Source organism: Diadema antillarum, unplaced genomic scaffold (assembly GCF_040938485.1).
Source record: "Diadema antillarum isolate AM-2024a unplaced genomic scaffold, OU_Dant_1.0 seq00000925_RagTag, whole genome shotgun sequence".
In the NCBI taxonomy this organism is placed as follows: domain Eukaryota; kingdom Metazoa; phylum Echinodermata; class Echinoidea; order Diadematoida; family Diadematidae; genus Diadema; species Diadema antillarum.
Window position 1 is genome coordinate 1,313 of NW_027271776.1, and position 27,663 is coordinate 28,975.

General features: G+C 37.5%; 1 protein-coding gene across 1 annotated transcript; it reads right to left on the reverse strand.

Annotated features, from left to right (window-relative positions):
- Window positions 1–313: 313 nt before the first annotated feature.
- Window positions 314–26,655, reverse strand: LOC139741374 (alpha/beta hydrolase domain-containing protein 17B-like). The gene is made up of 2 exons (XM_071651957.1): window positions 25,832–26,655; window positions 314–549 (listed from the first exon to the last, which is right to left on the reverse strand). Exons 1-2 carry the CDS (start codon window positions 26,476–26,478, stop codon window positions 315–317), a joined length of 882 nt encoding a protein of 293 aa, XP_071508058.1. The 5' UTR covers window positions 26,479–26,655; the 3' UTR covers window position 314.
- Between the last annotated feature and the right edge of the window lie 1,008 nt (window positions 26,656–27,663).

Genomic DNA, 27,663 nt, shown 5'->3' on the forward strand with positions numbered 1-27,663 from the left:
TATGGCCATTTCTACATCTTTCATTGCAATAAATAATACTAATAAAGCAAAGTAAGACCGTAGGGCCTACAGTGTGTACATATTTAACTAATAGGCCGTATCAATAAACTGCTTTCATTAATATTCACAAACCAATGTTACAAGTATACATTTATGTTTGATAGATTATATAAGCTTCATACAGGTGTACAGTTCAATGTACAAGAAGCAGGGGGGTGGGGGATGGGTGATAAAGAGGGGAAAGGGAGGGACCAACCACCACCCCTGCCCCCCATAACCATATTTACAGATGATACAAGGGGATCCGGCTATGATCATGATGCAGCAGCGTGTAGACTGGGCAGCTCCTGAGTGATGAAGTTCTTGAGGCGCTCCAGGTACTGGCCGAAGAGCTCCACGTCGTTGTGCCCCGCCCCCTCCACCCACAGCGGCTCCACGGTGTGTTGGCAGCGCTCGTAGATGGCAAGGCCGTGGGAGAAGTCGATCACCTCGTCCTCTGTCCCATGGATGACCAGAACTGGTGATGCCACCTTGGACACCTTGTCAATGCTGTACAGAGACAGGAGAGATAAAAGTTACAAGATTGATATTATTATTCATCATGGAAGGAGAATGACAAATACATGTAATCTACATAATTATTTCTATGATCCCAACTGTACTCGTCCTTGACACTTGAAAGTGGGCAATATTGTATCATAAGCTGTTATTTTTGGGAGGGCTTAGTTATTGCCAATTTCGAAAATCAGTGTTGGACCAAAAAATTTAACAACATGTGAAAATGTCACCATATGCTACGTATGGTAATATCATTAAAGCACTGTTATATTACGGCATGTGTTAATTCATGAAAACAACATCTTGTGAAAATGTCCACTATCTCCTCATTCGAAAAAATATCTGTACACGAAAATAACAGGTGATACAGTATCTACATACATTACTCTGGCTTTTTTGTTTTGTTTTTTACTTTGAGCTACTATCAGTACCATGAGGCAACTCTACTTGGTTTCATACTTGTGCATCTCTTTTTCAAGATAGTGTGAGAGAAACACTTCTTGAATTTAATTGATTACAAACTACCACATCTTATGATAATAAAAAAAGAAAAATTATGCACTGAGTTCATATGAATATAAACAGCATACGTAGCAAATGTACTCTTATGTATGCACATTATTGACTTGTAGCAAATAGAAAGATGTCTCTTTCCAAAAAGTCTGTCTCCGAGTCTGTAAGTTTCAGGGTGGTCCACGAGGGGTTTTAGCATGTCGCTGCAACATGCTAAAATTCTTGTGCAACATCCTAAAAAGCCAGCAACATGCTATGCAACATCCTCAAGAATTTGCAACAAGCTCAAAGTAAAAGTATTCAAAAATGTGCAAAACATGTGCATAACATAAGAAACATCAAACTACCAGGTACTTTAGATATTTGTGTGCAAAACATGAGAGAGAACATTGAATGTAAGCAGCACAAAGAGAGATAAGCAGCAAAATATTGCATACTACGTACTCATCGTGTGCGCTCCGCGCATATTCAATTTCTGCAATATTCTCAGATTCTGAGCTTGCAACATGCTAAAATTTCAAGTTGTGGACCACCCTGAAGTTTGAATGAATGTACTTGTAGCCATACTTCCTGTATGTATGTGAGTGACATATCAGAAAAGAAAAAATGAACATACTTGTACACGTTGTACGGATACCTGTATCAACCACTGAAAGATAGGAATACTGGTACCTACATTGTACATCTGGTATGTATAGTCATCTACAATTGACAGCACTTTAAGGAAGGATAAAATGTAATGCGTTCACTCGTAAATTTATGATGTTAAAGTTTTATCACACGAACTCTCAGACAGGACAAAAAGAACATTGTCTGCACATGTTAGCTATCTCTATGACAAGCACCTTCTATTGACGCTATCAAATTGAACCTTCAACCTACATGTACATGTATCTCTTTAATCTACATTGATAAGTGTTTTAATACACGCACATAGTATATTTTTGATAAATATGTTTGTTGTATGGTGTGTGTTTGTTTGTTGTTGTTGTTCTTGTTTTTTGGGGAGGGGGTTCTCATATGTTTTGTGATAATATATTGTCTGTAATGCATATCCTATCAATTTTCTGGTCTTCACAGCAATATGAGTACTTTTTTTAGGTAGAATAAGCACTTGATAAGAGTCCAATGTTGTTCTTGTTATTATTATCATTATTATCATCATTTTCATAGCCCCACATGTAAAAATGATATTCTCATGACTTCACAGACAGAGCCCAGGACAAATAATGAAGTACATTATGTATCATGCTGATACACACCATACACTTCTAAATAAGCATATGGTCAGCTGCTCTGATGCAGTTCTGCAGAAACTCACAGCAACCTCATAGTAACAAAGGACAGGCTGGGGTGAGCACAATTAATACACATGAAAGGATAGGAACACCACAAGTTGATTAAATTTAAAGTCATTGAAGTAATCACATCATGGCTAGATCTACAAAACAAATTATCTCTGAGTGAAAATCCTTGCTCCATCAATCACCCCATAATGTCATCGACAAGACAGACGAGGAATACAAAATTGAAATTAAAGACTACAGGTTGGTCGAGTTGTACTACAGCGTAGTGTACAATACATGTATATTTTTGTCCATCCATATGTACATTGTACAAGTAGTAATGAAAAGCTGTCCTAAAACTCAATGATCTCTACATGTTCTGTGCAGGGGTAGCAGAAATGGGGCTGTAGTCAGCACAGCTGCTTGTGGATTCTGGGCACATTTGCAGACTCACCACTATTCGGGAGCATATGCTCAGTTAAGGTGATTCAGCCTTTCAAAGGTCACAGTGAGGACAATTTAACAGCTCACCCTTCCTCTGATATTTTCACTAGCATGATTTGATAGCTTTAAAGTACACATGAAAACAACATCAAGGTATGTACAGTAGATTGTAAACTGAAAATGGCTACATCTACAAGAATGAGGTTGTCCTAAAGAGTGATAGTTAGTCCTGCAGGCCAAAGAAACTTTACAAGCCAATTCCTGAAAATAATGAGACAGCTACTATACACATACTGTATTACAGCATGGCCACTGGAATGTCTACAGATCAGTTCTCATAGCATACTATTGATAAAAACTAGCAATTTTAGGTTGTCATTTTGAAGTCTCCTTCGTAATTCTTTTTGTGTCAACTGCTTGAAAGCAAAATGATCAAAGTACATTGTACACTGTACTATCACATAGGGTTTTTCTTTATAATTTACATTCAAAACTTCAAAAGTGCCAAATTTTCTGTCTTGGAAAAATGAAAAATTCTGTTTTCAGGTATATCATGAGATAGGTGCAGGTTTTCTTTCTATGCTAAACTTTGTGATGTTACATGAAAACATTGACAGATTAATAACACTAAAAACAAGTACAGAGTCATACTATATCCAACAGTGGACGTTGTGACAAGCAAGGACTGTACACATCGTCACGAGACTGACACCCACGAGTCATACAGCCCATATGCACCTGTAATGTAGTTGCCCTGGGAAATTGGACAAGTGGGTTTCTAGCACCCTGGATCAATATTAACTGCTACAGCACCTTTGTTTCTGTCAGAATTCACACTGTGCTTGCTCTTGTCATGTGAAAGCAGGAAATACATTCACTATTCAGTAAACTTCTTTACATCAATTAAAATAGAATGAGGAACACAGCTGCACTACAGTACATGCACTTTGTATACACTACAAATAATGTACACTGTATGTAGGCCTGCATTGTATGTGCAATGTTATACTGATTTACACCATAGGAAATTAAAGCATTTTATATGGAAAATGGCATGGTAGCCAATGTACATGTACATTTGTAGTACAACAAGTGTATGTACAAATGATGTAGCACTACCACTTGTATGTTTATTGTTAAGATTCTGTTCTTAGTGTAAATCATTCAATTCACTCTTCTTCCCCCGTATACCTATGTGACTCTATTCCCAATACAATGTACACGTACAAGCCAACACGAAGTCTACGTTCATCATCAGATGCACTGTAATACTCCAAACACCCAGAATAAAACATGGGGGGAGGGGAGGGGGATCAAGCTTTCTCTGTTATGGGACCAAAACTGTGGAATCAGTTTCTATTCAGTTAAAATGTACATCAACTATCACCTACAGAATCATTCAAATCCAAACTTAAAACATATCTCTTCCTCTCACACTGAGGATTATATAACTGCAATCCAGGATGTTTATAGAACAATTTATGTTCTTTATCTGGTACAGCGGTATGTGTTTGTTTGTTTGTTGTTTATTTTCTTCTCTGTTGTCTTGTTTGTACATAGGCCTACAACTACTTATATATATAGATAGAAAATCCTTCCATTTTTTTTGAAGCCGCATGAGCACCAAAAGGTGGACTTGTGAGCTACATCTGCATACAAGTAGCCACTATTATTGTTACACATGTAAAACTTTATATGAATAGAGTACATACATTGTTTATGTATTGTATACTGTACTGTCAGGGTCTCCCTTCCACCTCCCCGGTAATTTTACATTAACTGTACATAGGTACAGAACAATTGCACTAAGTTCACATGATAGCAACATGAAAAGGCTGAGAAGCGGAACTGTCAACACCAAGGACCTTTGGCACCACTGGCATTTCATTGATACTCAAACAGGATTCCTTCCTGATTCACCCACAACAACATGCATGTACCCAGTACATGTAGCAATACACAGCAATCACTGTACACAATGCATTATACTGTGCCTCCATGTGTAAACATATGGTTCTCACAATAACAAGCTTATTCTGGGAAACCTTCACAGTACATCAGCTTCATTAAAAGCAATCCATTATGTTTCAGCACATCTAGGAAGATTATTGTTGCAACAATAACAGACAGCAGGGATCATAAATGTCTTTATACAGTGTTTGTTGTAAGTGTGTAACGAAAGGTTCCCTTCTTGCAATGCACATCCAAAAAATCACAGCTGTACAATATACATTGTACAGTGTACATACATAAATTGCTAATGTGCTTTAACAACAATACTTTTGTTTGACAATATTGTGTGGTCTTTGCTGATTTTATGTAAAACACTACAGTCATTCTACTCTGATGGATTGGCAGTGACGAGCACAGAAACATGCACAGAATAAACATCTGTGCACAATTTACAAAAACAAAACAAAACCATAAAAGCAACATGGAAAAACAAAACAACACAAAACAACACAAAAAACACTCTTTTGATCTACCATAGAATATTTGTACAATTGTATGCCAAGTAAGTCATGTTGATTAATTTTTGTATGTGTATTTCAGATTGAATATTCTCCCTTCCTTCTTGCAGCACGGCTACCACCCCGCACTTCAAACCTTCCGGCAGCATCTGAGCCGTACTGGAACAAATTTGTGTTGACAAGTCAAAACTGACGGCCAATTTGGAATCTAAATGATAAGGGGATGATAATGAACAGACTGCCGGGGTAAGGCTATCTGTCGCATGCAGCAACCAACACACACACACAAACACACAAACACACACACACACACACACACACACACACAAACACAAACAATCACATATGCACATACAAACACACACAAACACACACAGACACACACACACACATATACACATACAAATACATACTACACAGAACGATAGCCAGAGGAATTCATTTGAATGTCAGCTTGCACGTGCTGGGTCTTGAGCTGTTTAACTGCATGTACACTACATTGCAGCTTTCCATCTTTCCATCCACAATGTATGTACAGCTGTATAGCAAGCTGTAAAGCCTTTGCCATACATAAAGTGTACAGTAACAGGCCACTTCTTGCATGCAATTGACTCATATTACACTGTAAATCTACAGGTGAACATGTAGCCAGTACAGATCCTGTATGAGTAAGTGACAAGAGAAAGTTAACTGTTACTGTATGTTCTGTATTATACAACATGTATCTATACGTACATAATCAGAGACTCCAACTCTCCTGTTTTCGACGGGAGATCTCCCGCCGAAAACCCATTTTTGCACGATCTCCCGTTCTCCCGTTTGAGATTTGATTTCTCCCGCCCTAGCTCTGTGTCTCCCGGTGGAAAGGATTTCTTACTTATTTCTATCGTATGTTGAAAAAATAAGCCTAAGACAGCACCAGAGAACATCTAGAATCCTAGGAACTTCGCGCTTCGCACACATCAACTTGGAGTCTCCCGTTCGCTAGGGGTTTCGGGCGGGAGAATCTCCTGATCAGAAGGTGCGTGGGGTTGGAGTCTCTGCATAATGTAGATCTCAATACAAACAAATGAATATCAAACACAGTTTATAAATCTAACTTATTTATTGAGACCAATATCCCATTTTACTGCTAGAAAAAAAAAGCAGCACACACCAAACACAACCTCCAGGAGGTGTACATCGTACATGTACACTGTACATGTACAGTAGCTCTGCATCGAACCCCCCTCCCTCCCATTGTACATGAACAATAGGGCCTATACATTGTATGTCCCACTGCTGAACTTTGTTGAAGTAAACTGTAAGTCCATTTGCAAAGGTGTCAAATGAACTTTGCTGAATCAAAAATCCAGGACTTGACACTTGCATGCAAAACATTCTTTTCATAATTAATTCATTTTTGTTATTACACTTACCTGCTCTATATGAGAGCATTTCATAATGTAACTCATTTGCTCAATTTTCCACTGATAAATAATATTCATTTAGATGGTCAGTTTTTCTGTTTTCATTTGTTGCATACTCAATTTGATAAGTCAACGCTGTGCATACATTGGCACTGGTCAGATGGTCCTTGACGAGTAAAAATCACTGTCGGACCAGTAAAAATTGGAAAACTGGGTACCTACTGGCCCGACAGAAAGGTCGGACTAGTAGGGGAAAAACTGGGTTAGTGTGCAGCCCTGGATAAGTCGATTATTACTATTGAATCAAATAATTGGGTGTAGCCTGATGTGAAGCTGAAGTATAGAAGACGAGTTGGCATGATAAAACCACGGATTCTTTCCATCTCAGTGGTTAGACACATAAGGATGAAACCTATAGTCTCGGAGTATTAAACGCAAATCGTAAAAGAGTGCACTCTTGACATGGACTTAAAGGGGTGGTACAGTATTGGTGGAGATGAGAATTGGGCTTTCAACTTTTTGTGAGATACCAAGAAAACACTTATGAAATGGTACAGAGCATACCATTTTAAGAGGAATTCAAAGTTTATTTGATGAAATTTGGGTTTGGAATGACTGAAACATCCAAAAACAAAGTAAAACAAAGCGATCGTCAAAAGTGTGGGTCCCACACTTTATTAGAATCGCTTTGTTTTGGATATCTCAGCCATTTCAAAACCAATTTTCATCAAATAAATGTTGAATTCTTCATGGAATTACAAGCTCTTTTATATTTCATAAGAGGTTTCTCATTATCTCACCAAACGATGTTAGAAACCTAAAATTAGGTCTCAACCAAAACTATAACTACAGGCCTTTAAGCTTTTCCTGGATGTGTATTATAAATGCACAATTATCTGTAAAAAGGTATCTACTGTGTTTATGATAATCTCAAGCCTTTGTCCACGTTTTGATAGGGCATACAATGTACAATATTGTAACCCTGGTCTGTGGAAGACGATCATCAAAAAGGAACAAAGAGTATTAAAACATGGCATGATTTTAGTACATGGGGCTTCTTGCTCTTATCTTGTAGGAAGTACACAACATTCCTCCCCCACTCAGAACAAACTAAAAAAAAGAAAATACTGTAATCTAAGAAATCATTGATTTCTTCATGTGGAATTGAGGAAATTCCTGTCAGAAATTTTCTGTCAGGAATATGGATTTCCTTCTTGAAATTTTCACATTTAAAATCATATTAAAGTAAAAGGAACTACAGAGCAGATCAGTGCAAAGGCAAATGGAACCTTGTGAGGCAAAGACATTGTCATTCACATATATTGTACATGTACAAATTTGTACAATGTAATATTCATGTGACAGAGACTGACTCCTCTGTTCTAGTTAAGCATATGAATTTTTTACCTACTGAAAGTTATACATGTATTTAATACCTTATATTCTTATGCACATGTTTATTCTTTTGTTTGTTTTACTTTTTCCAAATCAATTTGAAGGTGATGAGTGAATATGCTTGAATAGTAATACACACACACAAGAAAAATAGTGTGTTGAATCAAATACTCTTTAAAGGACAAGTTCACCTTCATAAACATAAGGATTGAGAAAATGCAACAATATTAGTAAAACACATCAGTGAAAGTTTGAGGAAAATTGAACAATCGATGCAAAAGTTATGTATTTTTAAAATTTTTGTGTTGGAACCGCTGGATGAGGAGACTACTACAGCTTGTGAGTCATATGCGTACAACAGTATAAAGAAAATGTAAAAGAAAATTCAACATATTTTCACTTTTTTCGCATAATAAAAGAGCACTTGACTTGCCTCTTTCTAAAGGCAGGGGGAATAATATTACCCATAACATTTGTCGGTAACGAGTCAGGGGAATGTGTACTCTTTTCAAAAGATGGAATTTTGTGAAATTCTTTCCTTATATTGTTGTACGCATGTGACATCTAAGTTATTCATACACTGCAGTAGTCTTCTCATCCAGCGGGTACTGCACAAAAACTTCGAAAATTCATAACTTTTGAACGGATTGTCTGATTTTCCTCAAACTTTCAATGATGTGTTCTACTAATATTGCTACATTCTCTCGATCCTTATGTTTATGAAGGTGAACTTGTCCTTTATTGTACACTGTACATACAAAAAAAAAAAATAATTAAGTCTTTCGAAATTTTGAAATGCAATATATTGAAAAAGCATTGTACATGTACATATATCAGAAATGTATTTTACATTGTACACATGAACAGCAAAAATATATATTTATTACACAATGACAGACAATGATGTCTACACTAATTTGGTCTTTGCAAAGTTCAAGGAGTCTGACAGCTTTTTTGCTGAAGAAATGCTTCTTTAAGTACTTTTGTTTTTACTCAGGGTGCAACAAACCTATGATCTCTAGTGTAACTGCCTGGAGCATGTACAAAAGTATAGGACAAGTACCAGGGAAAATGAATTGGCACTTGGCTGCTTAAATATTGTAGTTTAGGGTACAGAGTCGATCGCCCAAATGCCTATTTAAACAAGAGGGGGTAATATCTTGTGGTATGCAGTCTTGGTGCAGCTGAAGTGTGCCATGTACAACATTGTATGTAATTCATGTTGTGGATCATTCATTCTTGCGCTGCTGACCCTGGCGACATCTGAAGGATATGAGTCACAATCACCAATGTGAGTTGCTAGGGTACAATGTACTACAGAAAGGTTGTGGGGTGCAACCACAGCACAGTCACAAAACAGAGCAAGGACTCTTTCTGAATTCACAAGAATGCCTGGTGCACCCAGTGCAACTGAAACCTCCAAGAACCACTGAACAGCATACAACTTACAAGTGTACATTACAGTACATGTACAAACATGTACAGTAGGCCAACATTCCAAATTACCATGAAATTCAAATTTTAATAGTGACTTAACGTTTACAATACGAAGAAAATCATCCTTTACAACATACTCTATGACAAGCAAGGGACAAGCAAGGGCTAAAAGTGTCCACTTGTAGCATACGTTGTAGTTTAGCTACACTTAGTATAGGGCCTACATGTACATGTACAGTGTGTACCTCCTTGCCCTGGTGTTTTATTCAGGGTGTAGTAAATACCATTTCAACAAGTCTTACATCTCAACACCTCTTTTATGATACTCACGCTAAAAATTGACTTGAAGCTTTCCTTCATGCTGTAAAGCGTTTTCACAAAAATGGCTACAATATGTACCATTGTACACATACTGTACAAAAAAAAAAAGAAAAAAGGAGAGAGTAAAAACTAAAACCTGCCACACTTTTGAACTTCGTAAAGATATAATTCACTGTAAACTTCATTATCTATCATTGTCAACTACTCTCTAATTTCTATGCTGTACATTTTGGGCATTTCAGACATGTACAAGTATATTGATACATGTGTGACAGTGAGCCATTTTTTAACTCTCCAATCTCCATGCATGTACATGAAAAGTGCACAAATTTGTATGCAATATATGTGTGGCAATGGAACAGGTGGAGCACTATTTTCCTTTTAATCTTTCCACTGGGATCATGATTCATCAGGCTGCTGATACTGAATCATTTCCATCCTCAAGATGCTCAGGAAAAGACACAAGTCACAATACAGAGAGTGTAGAATAAGATTTCTGACACAGCTCTATGATATATAAACCCATACAGTTCTTTGTATTTAATTCAAAACAATGTAATTCTGTTTGAGGCAGCAGCCAATGCATGCCTGAGAAAAGTAAGTCTACTATTAAAAGTACTCTTAAATTAAAGCAAAAAAGCAAAAAAGAATCCTCAATGTTCATACTGTCAGCGGGCAATTTTTCATTATGGGAGATGAACAGAGGGGAAACATACTGTCAAAGATAAAAGTAAAAAGTTTACTTTGGTGACCAATAATGTAGATGTTCTTTCCCTGGATGTTCACCTTCTATAATTGACCACGTGACTTTCACTTGAAAAGAATAAATCAGACTGCAATTACAAAACTTGCAATAATAGTGTGCATATTGTCCAACTCTACTTGGCAATATCTGCTTTGACACCAGCAATCGACAGCAGGAAAGGTACTGTAGATTCACCTGAATGTGATGTGTACAGCCTGTACACTGGCAAAAGAAAGTTCTGCAACCAACCCTGAATGGGATGACATTGTACATGTTATGTACATATGTACTGAGTGTACAATTTGTATTTATGACTACACAGTAACAATTCTAGATGTTAATGGATTTGCTGTTGTTGTTATTGTTGTTGCTCTCTTCAAAGGTCCTGTTTACCTTTGGGAGCAGTGATTTCAAAAATGTTCAAGATATCACATTTGATGCATATGTGTAGGTCTGTTGTATCACAAAACTTCCTACCATATGAAATGTTCACAATAAAGCCTAAAATATAAGGAGATAACAGTGTATTTCTCAATGAACTGTAACTGTAGACGGTTTAGTCTGGAAACATTTTAATTATAACTTTTGCTCACATTTTGCCTATTTACCAACACTTAACATCGATTAAACAGATTCATTTTTTTACAGTGGTTGTTTCTATTCCTACCTCACATTTTAGAACTATTTTAAAGCACTAATGCTGAGTTTTTGTTTCATCTGCAAATGGTAAATTATGCCTTTGATAGTTTAAATGGAGCTCTGCCAAGTGGGCAACTTGCTCCAAAAAATAAATAAAATACTTCAATAATCATTTACATTTACAAAACTACATTAATATTTCATTCATTAACTCACTTTTATTCACATTTTAAGTTTAACATTTCAAATACTGAGTGGTTGCAGAAAGTAAAGTGGATAAACAGATGGTGCATGCAGTACACACACTTTACAGGGTTGAGACAAAAAACAAATCATTGGCTGGTTATTTATAGGTCACAACCTTCCTGTCTGAAAACAGATAAGCTTTTAAGCTGAGGATTTTGGTGCAGTCTGCAGCTACAATGTATTCAATGTGTTCAGAGCTTTAATACAAGGCATGTATCACACAAATTTGTTGCACACAGTGTTATGGCAGCCTTGTTTTGCTAACTCCATCACCCACTCATATGGAACATTTTTTGTTATCAGGTGAACTAAGAAAACCTGACTGGCAACCATACTGTAGTAACGGGGGCAGTGATTCCGCTCAGTCGTCAGCCTCAAGATCCAAAGGACCTGGGTTCAATACCCAAGTCTAACTCAACAATGTTGCAAGTAATTATATCATCCCCTCTAGTATTAAAGAGGCAAAACACTCTGTCCCTCAGATACTGTAGGACATAAATGAAGGTCACTTGTGTGAGAGAGTCACAATTCATGAACTGTAAAGATCCCACTTCATTCATTCATAACTCCATGGTATTGGTAAAGACCAGGGTGCATCCAACCCGATGAACGATGAACAAAGTGGTCCTGCCTCACATGCAACTGGACGCAATGCAGGGGTGGATCCAAGAATTCCGTAAAAGGGAGGCGCCTTTACAAAATTAAAGGGGGGGGGGTGCACAAGCCACCCCCCCCCCCATCTTTTTTTTTATGACCGGGTACCTCCGCCAAGGGAGGAGGTTATAAATGTTTTCATTACCGTTTGTTTGTTTGTTTGTTTGTCCGCGTGCAAAATAACTGTAAAAGTATCATGCGCTGTACTTGATAGCTTGGCTATTTCCTCATTTCTGAAAGATAAACAAGGCTATTTATTATGGTTATCCTGCATTATGACCAACACATTAGTCTGTACTGTGTGAAATGTGTACGGTATGTAGAACACTTGTCTGCTATCTGTATATATCTCAGTTGCAAAATTTAGAGAAACACCATAATCCCACATGATAACCGGTATAATGCTACATGACTCCAACAGTGGTGATTTACAATGTAGTAGCCAATATATAATGTATTTGTCCACTTGTACACGTAGATGCAACGCATTCTGAAGGTGCCACAAACAGCAAATCTACAACCGGTATACACAATATAGAGTGTCAAGAGTACATGTACTGTACATCAAGCAATATTCCACTCCCAGTGATTCAGAATAAACTTTTACATCTATACAGTAGGTGCAGAACCTCTCTGGTAAACAGGGTTTGTTTGACCTCCATGTCAGAATGGAGGAGAAAAAAAAGATTCACAACATTCATCACAGAGAGTGGTCAGTGGTGGACAGAGGTCAATCAATTCAGTGATGATCTTGCAAATTGCTCTTTTAGGCAAGGCATCATGGGGGGATCTCACATTGACATGCCCGATAAACTACTGTACATGTACTTGTACATTGTAAGCCATTATGGTAACTCCTTGTACAGCGTGTACTACTCAAATGGTCACTGCTGCATTCATACTTGTCAAAATGAAGTACTCTACTTTGGATTTCTTGCTTCGTAATATATGCAGTAGGTACATCATGTGAAGAGTTTCGCATCAGCTACAGCTGTAGGTGACCAAATTAGCTATACTTGTTACGAGTTCTCACATAATCATCACTAGATCTGCAGGGAACACATCTCTGTGAAAACATGCATGACATTATATGCAACATTTACTTGGACACACAGCAAATTTATTGTCCAGTCAGAAATGATCTTAACAACAAAACATCACCTACAACTACAAGTACACTGCACATCAATGCAATTACTTGTGATTAAACAAGAATGTTTTAATTCATGAAGTTTTACAATGGAAATTTGCTGTTGTAGTGAGAGCACCTTTAATACAATGTGTTACAGTTGCCTTAATATACATGTACATACAAGTACCTGTATGGATCTGCCATGTGTACGTTGTACATTTCAAATGGTCTGGTCATCACGGCCTTGACACATAACAACTCATTCCATACAGTGTTATAGTGTGAAGCTTGTGAGTCACCCATCTTAATGACCTCCTTTTCCACAATGATTGAACAGGCTTCTGTGTGGGACTGGGACTTCAGAACAAACATTTGCGATGCATGTACAAAGTGTTATGGGTCTACCTACAGCATTAGTAGTACATTGTAAAATACTACACTGAGGTATGTACATGTATATCCCTACTGTAATTTTGTAAAACCAGAAATTTTCAGGTGCATGACATTTTCACAATTTTCGTGAGGAGCGAAGATTCATGAAATCAAAAATGGATGCAAAAACATTGTCCACACTTACACGTATCTGCATTGAATGACAGTAGAAATTACAATTTGTAGCATAAAAATTCATGCCATTAATATTTTTTTTTTTGGAAGTAGGCCTATAGCATGAAATACATTGTATTGTGAAAGATTCAAATTTTGTTTTATGGAGGATAAGACTACCAATGTATTCAAAAGGCATTGTGTAATTATCATCTGTAAAGGCATGTGCACTTGCTTCCCCCTAAAGGACATGAAAATTTAAAGGTTTGGTTCCAAACTCCTCATATTAAAGGCATCATAATGTACTATGTACACTTGTATACCACATGCACGTCGTACATCATATGTTGCTAAATATTGAACAGGACAGGGCTCTTACACAGACATGATACACAGCTACTATGACTCACCAAGAAACATGTACAGCAACCACTCAACAGCATGACTTCCTAAAATTTACAATAAACACGTAGTTATATCACACTTTGAAGGCTGCATCAAAATAAATGTACATATAGTTTCAACTATTAAAGCCAAGGCTGATCAATAATGAACATGACATACAATGTACACCACTATGTGACATAATGTACAAGTATGGTATTCATCCACCAAGTAGTTGTACAATGTCCATTTACAATACACACATACAATTTGTAAATGGTGTACATCCAACAAGTGTAGACCTGCAGGCTGTACATTGTACTCCTAAAAGGCAATTACTTGCATGTAAACGTCTACTAATGACCCTAGTCAATGAAAGAAGGCGATTGAAGATATGGTAAACATGTACAAACATTGTATCTTAGGTTGTAAACCAGTATGAAAACTGCAGTGACATTTAAAACTGCTATAAAATCAGGATTTATAAAACTAAAGATACAACTCCAATTATTCACAGAGATAGTAAATCTTGTTTTCAGTCCCACATGTACATTTTTAATGATGGCTTGAGATCTTGCAAAAATCAACGAAGTTGAAAATTCTATTGTACTGAATTTAAAAAACCTAAAGTTTTCTGAACATCCATGGCATTTGTGATACTGACATCAAAGATTAAATACCATGTCCTCCTAAAGGGCAATTCCGCAGTTATGCACTTGTCAATGTAATGACTCACCCCACTACCCCCGGACATGGGTGCGTCATTTCCTCGTTTGGTCCGTCAAATTTGTGACCCAGGTGTGCGTCATTTTACTAGCTATGTCCGTCAAATTTTTGACCGAGAGGTGCGTCAAAATCCCATCATTGTCGTCAAATTTTTGACCGAGGGGTGCGTCATGGTACGTCACTTGGCTATGGAAAATAACACGCATTATTCTGAACCGAGGGGTGCGTCATGGTATGCACTTGGCTATGGAAAACTGCACGCATTTTTGCACGCTACCAGTACCGGATACACGTACGTGTACCGCGAGTGAATTTACAGTGAGCGCTTTCCCGCGGCAAGTGAAAATCAAAGTCGGGAAGCGTTTTGGAGTAGGCCTAAGAGGGAAAAATGCTTGCCCGAATCTGGCAAGCAAATGATTTAAAAGCCACCCTTTCTCCTCACATTTTCTTTCCAACAAACTCATGAAATCACGCATACTCAATCTCAAGCCAGACGGACTGTTTAGCGATATAACGATTTCAACCTCACAGTACTAAATAGTAAAATCAAAGATCGTATACGGAATTCCGTATACGATCTTTGGTATACCGTTGCGTGGTGCGTACTGCGCGTACCTGCAGTATAGTAGCAGGCAAGTCGAGTGTTAGTGGTGCGCGACTCGCTCGCTAACGCTGTCATGGCTGTGCAATTCGCAAGTGAGCAGCGTGCTCGTTATTCCTCATCGAACGTACATCGTCCATGTGTTGCATTCAACCGGACTAGAAATGGCCGCGCACATACAGCGTATCTGCAGACAAGTCATGGCCAGGTGACTATGGATTGCATGCACACATACATTCGGAATATCGTAGCAGCAGAGTGATGTACGGTGAATGACGGTACGGTGCTTACAGGGCCAGGGTAAGGGAAACTTGCCGAAACTTTGACAAATTGTGTTTACGAACCGAAAGAAAATGAAATTGCGTGAATAAAGCGTATGCAAAAATCCTTTCAGTATTTACGGGGTGCGTCAAATGTACCGAGGATGTCCGTCAAGAAAGTGACCTAGGTGTTCGTCAAAAACCCCGTGTTGTCCGTCAAAAAAGTGACTGTGGTGTTCGTCAAAAACCCCGTGTGGTCCGTCAAAAAGTGACTGTGGGGGTGCGTCAAAAACCCCGTGTGGTCAGTCAAAAAATGACCATGACGCACCCATGTCCGGGGGTAGTGGGGTGCGTCATTACATTGACAAGTGCATTAGGTGGACATGACATGGATAAAAGAAATGTGCCTCTTTATCTTACTCTTTAATTTAGGTATCAACTAATGCCATGGATGTTCACCAATCACTAAGGTCTTTCAAATTCAGTAAATTTTATTTTTCGTATTTATTGATTTTGCGAGATCTAAAACCATCATTTAAAATGTACATGTGGGACTGGGGATGCTGAAATTCACTTAAATGCCAATTACAGTAGGTTGCTTTGAAATTTTTTCTTCAAATTTTTGCTAAAAGGTAAAAGATGAATACATTTAAATACTCCAGAAGTCATGTGACATTTTGTCAATTACAAAAGGGTGAAATGACCTGCGGAATTACTCCGGACAAATGTAACGTTACTAACCATAACGTTACTAACCATGCATTTGGGGTTCTACAGCTAATAAATTATCGGTCGAACTGCTAAAAATATTTGCGTGAACATTTGTCATGATGCAATAATTGAAATTAATGCAACACTTTGTTTGAAGTAACTTGAAATTTTGCACACTTTTTGTTACAAGACACTGATTTTTTTGTCATGTCCTTTTTTCGTAACGTTACTAACCAGCCCTTTTAGTTGCCATAGCAATTCTAATATTTATTGGATTGCACTCATTCTTTTCTATATCATAGACCTGGGAAGGATGAACATGTTTTAACATGATTTTGTCTAGAAATGAATAAATGGTGATTTAGTAGTAAAAATAAATATCTAAATTTCTTTAAATGTAACGTTACTAACCGCGGAATTGCCCTAAATCATGGAATTGCCCTGTGCTGTGGTAGAATGCTGATACCAGGGCGATCCATGGAGGGGTTTCATTACAGTTACAGGAACTAGCTGATTTCTTTTCTTCATCTTCTTCTTTTTTTTTTCAAGAAGGGTTCCACACTGAGCATTGGCTTGGAAGGGGGGGAGGGGAGGGGGAGGAGTAGATAATCTGCTGATATACACAAACTTGCAAAATATGAGTCAAGAGTGTCCACAAATGTGATAATATTGCTAGCAGGTGTACTTTCGTACTGTATATGTGGATGGCAGCTCATTCACTGTGGTTAAATGCTCTTTCATCAAACTGTGGTCAAATGTGCCATAACAAAGCTATGTATGGAAGATGGTGCCAAAGGGCATTCTGGGAGCCTTCAAGCTTCCTAGGCCCATGAGCAGGCCCTGGACCCTTGCTACGCCTACAAGAGACGTGTAGGACATGAAGGGACATGTACATGTCATTTGAAACAGACAAATACATTTTCACACATTATGTAAATGTTGTATTTGTAACAAATTGAGACTGGTATGCTATGTCCATTATTGTCATCCTAGTAGGTCCTATGTACCAGCAAAATAAAAAAAAACAAAAAACGAATGGTATGGATTTTTTTATTTCTTGGCCACTTTGACATAAAACTGTGTACATATTAAATGTACAATGTATAAAAATGAGTGTTTCAATTTAGGTACAACTGCTGCACAAATGTGCTTAGATTTTTGTTGACATGGGTAGCTCTATGCTTTTATAGCCTTTTAAATTTAATGACCAATTGTGTCTGGATGGGAATACTGTGTAATTTTGTATGCGGTTTAGCATCTGGTTTACATATGTACATGGGCATTTCCACAGTAAATGGGTAGTTTTAGGTTGGAAAAACATGAAAAATTAAAATTGTCTTCAGAGTATCCATATTTCAGAGTTTGGTAGCCTAATACCTATATTAAATATTTTTAAGTAGGAAAAGATAACTTTGTATTCAAATAGAGCTTGAGTGGGTATGTAAGTAAGACATGTGTAATAGCTATGGGGCGAACGCGTGTAACACATAGAGTAGGACAGAAATATTGGAATGATGGATTCCTAATACAAAGAACACAAATATTGATTTGAAATCATCTGACACTATTTATTGTGCTGATACATTATGATAAGAACAATTTAGGGTGTCCATATTTGTGAAAACATTCATTATTTGTGTCATTTTGAAGTGTGCATTCATGATTAATGCCAGAAAATTTGTGCATCATATCCGAAAGGTGAGATCATGTTTGTACTAAGTTCCTCCATAATCGGGCAAACTGTTGTCATATTCATATCTGTATGGGTGCATGTGTGTGTGAGGAAAAGCCAAAGCTTCATTGGCATAGAGTTTCTTGAAATTCCAAAGTACATGATATGACATGTATCACTGCATTAGTGGTGAACGTATGTAACACAAGAGTAGGACAGAAACTTGAACTTTACAGAGTTTTTGAATTTCCAAGGTATACAATACACTCCCATTCTCCAGTATATTGTGTAGTTCATTTTAAACCGCAATGTGCAGTATATACAAAGGCTGAAATATCGAAATACTGTATGCAAAGGAGCATTTTGCTGTTGTCATTGGGTCAGCAGTTACCATTTCGTGTCCATTACACCTTGAATTGATATTCCTACATACACATACATGTAAATCAAGTGGATTGTATTTGCCTGTCCAAATTTAAAACTAAAGCGATTTTTTTTTTTACTGATACAAAAATACATACAAATGTATTGATACAGTTTATAAGGAATTAACTAGAATTTCAGTCATCACATCCCAAACTCAATCAACACGCAGGCTCTGGAAACAAGAATTAAAACTTGCATTGTTCATTTTTCTATTGCATTTAATGTCCATCAGCCACAGTCAGAAACATAAAGCAGTTAATGTACTAATAGCTGATTTCAATGTGAAAAGAAACTGTTATTTGATAGTGCAACAGTTAAATCTGTTCATTTCAATTTACATTCATTTGAAAATGAATAGTTGTAACATTCATTAAGGAAATAATCCTAATAGGAAATCACATACACAAAGAATGACACTTTCTGAATTGTTCAGTGTTTCTATAGTAGCCATGATATAAAAAATCATGGGCGTACATACTCGAGCAGGATTTGAACCTACGACCCCCTGATCTCCGGACAGGCGTCATCTCCACTAGACCATCGAGCTTCTGCCTGACAGCAGAAAAAAATTTAATAAATCATGGACGTACATACTCGAGCAGGATTTGAACCTACGACCCCCTGATCTCCGGACAGGCGTCATCTCCACTAGACCACCGAGCTTCTGCCTGACAGCAATGAAAACATCTTGACAGAAAAATTCCATGAATTTGAAAGTGCCCTTTTCTTTCCCTGCCAATTCAATGCAGTGTACATTTTTATATGGTGTATCTAGGCTCATACAGGCTCCATAAACAAGAATTAAACTTGCATTGTTCACTCTTCTATCGCCTTAATGTCCATCAGCCATAGTTAAGAAACATATGGTTTATCAAGAATAATACTGATATCGTCTTATACTTTCGGCTTTATTGCAAACATTTTAAATGGTAGGATATTGTGATACAACAGACTGACACATATGCATCAAATGTGATGTCTTGAACATATTTCAAATCACTGCTCCAAAAGGTAAACTGGACCTTTAATGTAAATCAGTCACAGTAAGAAACATAAAAAAGTTAATGTGCCATCAACTGTTTTCGAAGAATAACACTTTCCGAAATGTTCAGGTACTGTCAGAGAACTCTTAACTTTACAATCTATGAGTTGTTTTGTAAATTAGACCAAAAAAAAACCAAAACACACGCACAAAAAAACCCCACCCTTTTTATGTGCCCACCCATTCGATACATGTATGCATTCAAATGGTGTAGAAGGCCCATCCTGGAATTTCAGTCATCATATTCCAAACTCAATCAACATACAGGCTCTGAACACAATAAAAACTGACATTGTTCGTTCTTGTATCGCCTTAATGTTCATCAGCCACAGTAAGAAACAAAGCAGCTAATGTAACAACTTTTTTTATTCAGTTGTATCCCTGTTTATATCTTGCTTTACAACAAAAGCGATGGAAAGTATTGATTTAGGTGATGACTCGGCTTTTAACTTTTTGAAATATCATATAGGTTCTCTTAAAGGCATTGAAAGTTTACTTAAGTGAAAATCAGTTTTGAAAAGGCTGAGATATCCAAAAAGAAAGTTGATCAAAGTGATCCTCATAAAAGTTGAAACCCAGATCTTCTATTTCAATAACATCGGTTTACTTTGTGGTTTCTTACCTCAGCCATTTGAAGACCATGTTTCATAAGCTAAACTTTGAATTCCTTGTAGAATTGTATGCTCATAAAAATTTCATAAGTGGTTTCTTAGTACATTTTATCTTGCAAAAAATTAAAAGCTCAAGTCATATCTGATATAGTTTACAACTTGAAGGAAAAAACAACAACAATTGCTGTCTTGTGGTGCTTTGCTCCTCCAAGAGAATGGGATCAGGCATTCTGCACAGGATATTGTTTGTAGATTCTCCGGAGATGTCGTCTTTGAACGACCACTTGAAAACTCCATGCCTTGGTTTCCCCATCAAGTCATCATCCAGGATGTCTTTTACCTGTCAAAAAAAAAAGTATACATACATAATCAACAAATACATATATTGAGTTCATTTTATCACAATTTTTGAAAGTTTGGAATATTCCTACATACTGAGTGCAGATAAAAGATTGTTCAAAAGCCATGTACATGTCACCCGCAATTGAAATATTAATTATAGTTAAACATTTTGCTGCATAGTTATTCCGTAAACCAAGCAATAAAATACACAAACTACAAATACAGTAGACTCTTATTTTTTTTAAAAATTGAATTTTAGAAAAAAAAAACTGTTACTGTAGACAACAAAAGTATGTGTAGCCATCCAATTTGAAGAGCTGTGTTTTATCGAACAATCTTCATTCAAAGACATCTAATAATAAAACATTTCCAATAAGTTTTGAATACACTTGTATAGGATTATAGAAATTTGGAGGAGGCCGTGAGTTATCGCCATCTTCGAAAGGTAATGTGTAATATATATTTTTTGCTGCAGACAGCAATTGAGTATCAACACCTCTGCACAATGTTTGCCCTCTTGACTTTCTTTTCTGTTTGATTATTTAGTAATGTATGCAATATTTATAGATTTTGGGAAATAAATACAGAATACTTCTGTACATAAAAGCAATGTATGTTTGCCATAGAATCTATCAACCCACCTAGCAACCTTTCCTGGCCAAAGTTACAAAAAAAAAGGATAGGTGTAATTCTTGGTATCGCCAATACCTAGTTGCCGTGCAGAGAGCAGTGTTTTAGATGCATTATGAGATAGCTTACAGGACAAACTTGACCTGGTTTTGGCTGCTCATGCACTCAGATCATGCTCTATCTTTATCCAGAGGTATTTTTGTTGAAGATTTCTTCGCTTTCCATCATGTGACCAGCACATTGAAGCCTTGCAGTGGTGAACCAGGACTCTAGTGACCGCAAATCAGTAAAACTTCCAACTCTTTTCAGCTGAATTTTAACCAAGAAAAAAGGGATGGCAATGGAAAAGCAGACAATTAACTCCATTGAATCATATGGGAACTGCAACCTCTACTTAGCGTGAGACAACCAGAAGTGAACAAGGGCACAAAAGAATCCCAATGTGTATCTGTGACAGAGCTCTTCAGCATGCACAGAAGTTTTTTGCGCACTGGCGATACGAAGAATTGATGGCAACTTCATGAAAATATGCATACATACCTTATCACTGGAAAGCAAACATGCTTGGCATGATGAAGAGATGCTCTGGGCACTCAAAGATTTAAAAAATTTCCACCAAAAGCTGTAGAACACGGCAATGCAGCTTCTATAAATAAAATGATAATAACATCAGGTGAAAACCCCGATAACCACAGATATGGCTACACGACAACGGATGAAGATATTACCAAAAAAAAAAAAAACCAAAAGGAGGGCTAACTACAATTGTACATAATCATTCAAAAAGATATCTATGATAAAATCTTTATAATAAAAAAGAATATGCCATAGTGTCAAAAAATATGGAGGCCATGGCTTCTATCATTGAATGGTAACAATCACTGTTTGTTTCACACTGTAGGAAGCAATTCAATATCTCCTACAAACATCCTACACAAATTGCTCTGCAATCATTTATTCATGTATGCACTATAAATTTATATACTTTAAAAATGAATAAGTCCTGTACATAAAAGGAACTTTTTCTTTGTCATGGTCTGAAAAAAAAAAAAAAAAAATATATATATATATATATGTATATAATATATATATATTATGCACCCTTAATATAAACAAGAGTGCCCATGTAGCAGCCTTTTTGGCCAAAAAAAAAAAAAAGGAAGATTACATAATGAAATGAAAATGTGCATTCACACCTTATCACTGAAAAGCAGACAGGCTGGTCATGATGAAGGGATGCTCTGGGCACTCAGAAAATCTCCACCACAAGCTGTAGAACAGGGCCACGCAGCTTCTATAGTGATAATCGTATCAGAAGAAAACCCCAAATATGCAAACATGTGGCTACATGACAATGGACCAAAATATCATGGAAGACAACAAAATGAAGACTACACATGTACCAGTTCTATGACATCTACAAATAAAATATTTACAATACATAATAGCATGGCATTAAAAATATGGAGGTCATGGCTTCTTTGAAAGGTATTACTGTTACTTGTAATGTTTGTTTTCCACTGTAGAAAGAGATTTAATATCTCCTACACAATTTGCTTAGTGGTCATTAATTCATGTATGCAATACAAATTTATAATCTTCATTAAATAAATACAAAATAGTTCTGTAAATAAACATAACATCGCAGAATTTCTGCGAAGTGAAGTTGCGGAACTTTGGTCATGTCATATATTTATTAGAGCAGAAAGATTTAAATAGGGCTGATTTCATGACAGGGATCGTTTTTAGGACACGACACAGGCCAGCAAAGAGCAAACATGGTGGATGGTGCGACAGCTGGAATGAGGCTCTGCACAGATAACTGTCCAGGCCACAAAACACAGGGTGTTATGGACATATTGTACATTGAGTCAGGGTCACTTAGCTCCAACGAGCCCTCCCGCAAAATCACAAAAATATGTATATACACCTCACCGTAACACTGGAGAGCAGACAGGCTGGGCACCAGCATGATGATCGAAGGGATGCTCTGGTCACTCACGACACAGATTGAATCACCACTAAAAGGTGCAGAACAGGGCAGCACAGCTTCTCACATAACAGTTGCTAGTTGTCTAGTCTACATCACAACATAGAAATAGAATCTAAATAAATAAATCATATCATGAGAGAACTGCAATCCATGAGCTCATGTGGCTGAAGGACAACATTAACAACGTTAGAAGTCGAGTTTGCACTTTGCTTAGGCAGAAATAAATCAAGTCAAATCCCGATGTAGGCCTGGTAAATTTTCTTTTCTAACTTGTTTGATCATGGGTGTCTACATACACTAACGATATCGTGTGGTTACACTTGCACTTTAATAGGACTCATGTCACTAGCGTAGCGCTAGCTTGGCTTTCGAAATTCAATATTAAAATGTTACAGTTACACTCGTTTCGTAAACTGAATAGCGAGTTAACGTTAACACGGTTACAGTGCATCAGCTCACGATGGACAGTGGAGTTAAACTTGTATTCAGCCATTTTAAGTACCACTCTTGGCTTAGCTTTCGTTCATTGCTGTTCTGTCACTGTCAGTTTGTTTTTATTTTGAGGAAAAAATATTACGAAAAGATGAAAAGAAAGATTATTTGAAGCTGGAAGCAACGAAGAATTTACTGACAAAAAATAACACATGTGGGACTTGGCTCAGTTATCGTCCGTGTGAACTCGAAAACGAGTAGTGAAAGCTAGCATACAGAGAATCTCAAAAGAATTTCTAATAATGCCAGCAGGGCCATTAATCCTAAAAATACGGAAGATTCTACTCTAGAATGCAAAATTTACCTTTTGTCAGTGAGAGTCGTAATCACCTCCGTCATATTCAGATCTGAGCAGTCGATGCTGGATTGTACGCAATGCAGACATAACACGGGAAATTTCATTGCGAACGATACGCAACCTTGGACAGAACGGCGCGAAACAAGGAGGTAAGCAAGACATGGGAACGATCTGTCTGAGTTACGCGCGTGCGAACACACGTAACGAAGACCGATTGTCGATTCTGTCCACCGTTCGTGCGTCCCACCAAGCGGAGCGTACCCACTGAACGCACGCAACATACTAGACAGAATTAGAAACGGAAGCTGAAGCTAGACAACTAAATGTTCTGAAAAGACAGCAATGCTTGTGGCGCGAAACCGAAAGCAGATGTCTAACTTCAGGGTAGTGTCGGCGTTTCCGTGTTAAATCGAACGACTCTGGAGTGTCTCAACTAGCAGTTACGTACGTTCGCGGCGTGGACAGAAAATTGAATTTGGTAACTTTGAATACGGATATTAAATATTTGATTTGATTTTCTGTTGAATTAGTGAAACCTAACTTGAAACTGTGGTCAGCAAAGTGTATTTAACACAAAATAACTGCACTATGACGCCTGGAAACCAAACGAAATTGAGGCCGAACGTACGTAACTGAAGTAGGACAGAACGCCGACCTTTTTGGTCCAGCTTGCTTTCCACTCTCTCAAAACTCGTGTAATCGTTCAGGGCGAACAAGAAAATGATTTCTCGGTGCATTGGCGATAAATTTTGAATTATAATCCATCCAGGGTGCGTGTCTTCTAAGAAAATTTATTTTATACAAGTTACAATTTATGTCAATTTTTATTTCAAATTTGCACATTATCAACAATATTAAATAAAAACAAACAAACCAGCACATCACAAAAAAATGACAAAAAGACTCAACGAGGTTGAATATTTTATTTCACCTTGCCACATTTACTCACGAAATAAACAAAAAAAGATGATTAAAACAAATATATTCAAATGAAATTGCTCTATGTCTAGAGTGCATAAAACTACCCATTTACCGTGGAATTGCCCACATATGTCAAGCATTTACTTTGAATAATGTGGGTAAAACTGCCATAATCTGTACATTGAATATCTCTCTCCAACTCTTTCATTGTCATGTTCGGCCACATCATATACAGTTGTAGTTGTGATGTGTGTGCACAGGACCATGTCACAAGTTCAACTGGTATGTTCATCTATGTGCTGCAATATGTGGCTGTCAAAGTGAGAGAATGATGCTGCATTAAAAAAAATTGTCACATGATAAAAAAAAAAACAACAACAAATGCTGTCAAGTCCTAAAATTATCTAGCCGCGGGTCTAATCTTCTTTTCACAAATGATGAATTTTAGAAATCCTAGCTAACGTTAGTGAACTTGAGAGTTGTGTAATGGGAAGACATCTCACCAAAGGAAGGTGAGATGTTTTTACCTCTATTCGCTTGCACCTCGAGTACAAAACTGCAAGTTCAGCAGATACAAACCTTGGCAAGGCTTCCATACGTCCCCCACGCTAAACCCCACCACGCACCAGCCACCACTAGCCTAACCAACAAATGTGCACATGCATGCATGCGTGCATCTGTGCATACATTAACACAAGGATTGGGTGATGTAAGAATGGTAGGCAGTAGTACACAGTATGGCAAAATCAGTGTGGGGGGGGGGGGGGACGGGGGGAACGAGGACAAATCGCACTGGAAGTCTTTGAGTTGACAACGCCTTTCCGACCTAACGTTACACAAAAGACCATATCTTTAGTCAGAGTCCATAAAATAATTTACTTTCTGTCGTAAAAAGACGTGACTAGATGATGGTAGGACATATTTACCTTGGGAATGGATCAAACCACCATGTTCTTCTTGTATCTGGAAATGCTACTCGCATGCCTGACATGAGAGGGGAATGTAGAATCACAGCAGCACTCTCGTAGCGAGATGCTAAATCCACAGTAGGAACGGTTCCAATGCTCTGTCCATAAAGAATGATATTCTCCGGACTGATTCCATAACGTGACCGCAAGGCCTGCCAAGCTGCCTCGATGTCAGCATAAAGATTGCGCTCCAGTGGTTTACCGCTGCTGCTTCCATAACCAGAATAATCATAGCTGAAAATATTACAGTTTAACCTGGAGCCTAGTCCGATGTAAAAGCTGCTCATCTGTCCAATATCCACAGCATTTCCATGACTGAACAGTATGGTGTATTTGGGGTTGGGAGCACAGCGTACAAACATGCAGGCTATCCTATTTCCTCTCTTGTTGCGGGTGTAAAACACCTCGATTGATTCTAGTTCTCTGTCTGAGAATTGCCATTCTGCCCTTTCTGTCAGGTGTAACGTTCCACGGGTGCCCGTGTCATCAGTGACGATAGAGTAGGTTGGTTCTGGTGGCAGGAATGCCAGCTTTGCGGCTATACGCGAGGGACAAGGAGGACAACAGAACAGACAGCACAACTCACTGAACGAAAGCCCGTTCATCTTTGAAGCGGGTTTTCACGATATTCCTACAAACTAACGAAAGATCTAACTTTCCGACTTGTACATTACCACTCAACTCTGAAGATGCTTGCAGTCAACTACAGTCAAATTCTTCAAACGACGGTATATCAGCAAATTAATCGGTCTTTTGTGCTAACATACGACTCCGAACACACCACTTCAAGAGAAACCATACAAAAAAGTGACGTCCAGTGTTGAGTGACGTCACGACTTCCTGCAATTGGACTGCGCATGCGCACTTTCGGTTGACTCACCAATTTTCGCCCTAACCCATTCACAAAAAGTAAACATACCAAGCTACTTTGTAAGTCGATATTCAACTATTCGCACGTGGGAGAGATATTTATGACGAATAATACTGCAGTACACACAAAGGGTAAAGTCTCTGTAACATGAATTCCACAAAGATACATCACAGTACCACACATAATAAAATGCCATTATGGTAAGTCCTATCATAAGCAGTGTAGAAATCGAGGCATGACAAATATGGGAGGATTTTCCACCACCTATGTAATGGTGGAGCTGGTACATTTCATTAGTCTGACTTGAGTGTGATTATTATGGTCACATAAGAGGGGATGGGTATGTGCGTTTACATATCATGTGTAATGTTGACTTTTTACCGCTTCTCAAATTGTGGGGTGTGTGTTTATTTTTTTTTCTTTCCATCAAACAGGAATCTCTGTCTAAAACATTCAAGTGCACCATTCTTTCGCATCATGTAGGCCTACATATATATATATATATATATATATATATATGCAAGCGCTGAGATATATAATCTTAATTTTTACTATCAATGGTAATATATAAAGTGGCAAAAGTACGGTATTAGGTGAAATTTCGCTAATTTTCACGATCAGTGTAATGGCAATAATTACTCAATTTTTGAATTATCATTTTAGTCATTATAGCTTTCATAACTTTAATTCAGTTTAATTCAATTTTATTTCAAATGAATTCATTTGGAATTTTCTGCATTATTTGAGATTATAATTACAATGTAACAAATTAATACAGTCATGTCTTTCTCTTTTTTTTTTCAACACAATAAGGCATACAGTTTGTACACCCGAACATACTAGTAATTGAAACTAATGCGTACAATGGGCTGTTAACAGAAAGAAAAAAAAGAATAAGAAAACACGTCGATTGGGAGCT

Excerpts from the sequence above, each read along its gene's own strand:
- LOC139741374 (XM_071651957.1), bottom strand. The coding sequence starts at position 26,478 with ATGAACGGGCTTTCGTTCAGTGAGTTGTGCTGTCTGTTCTGTTGTCCT. Across the intron at positions 550-25,831 it reads TGGTTTGATCCATTCCCAAG|CATTGACAAGGTGTCCAAGG; the intron begins GTAAATATGTCC and ends GTCTCTGTACAG.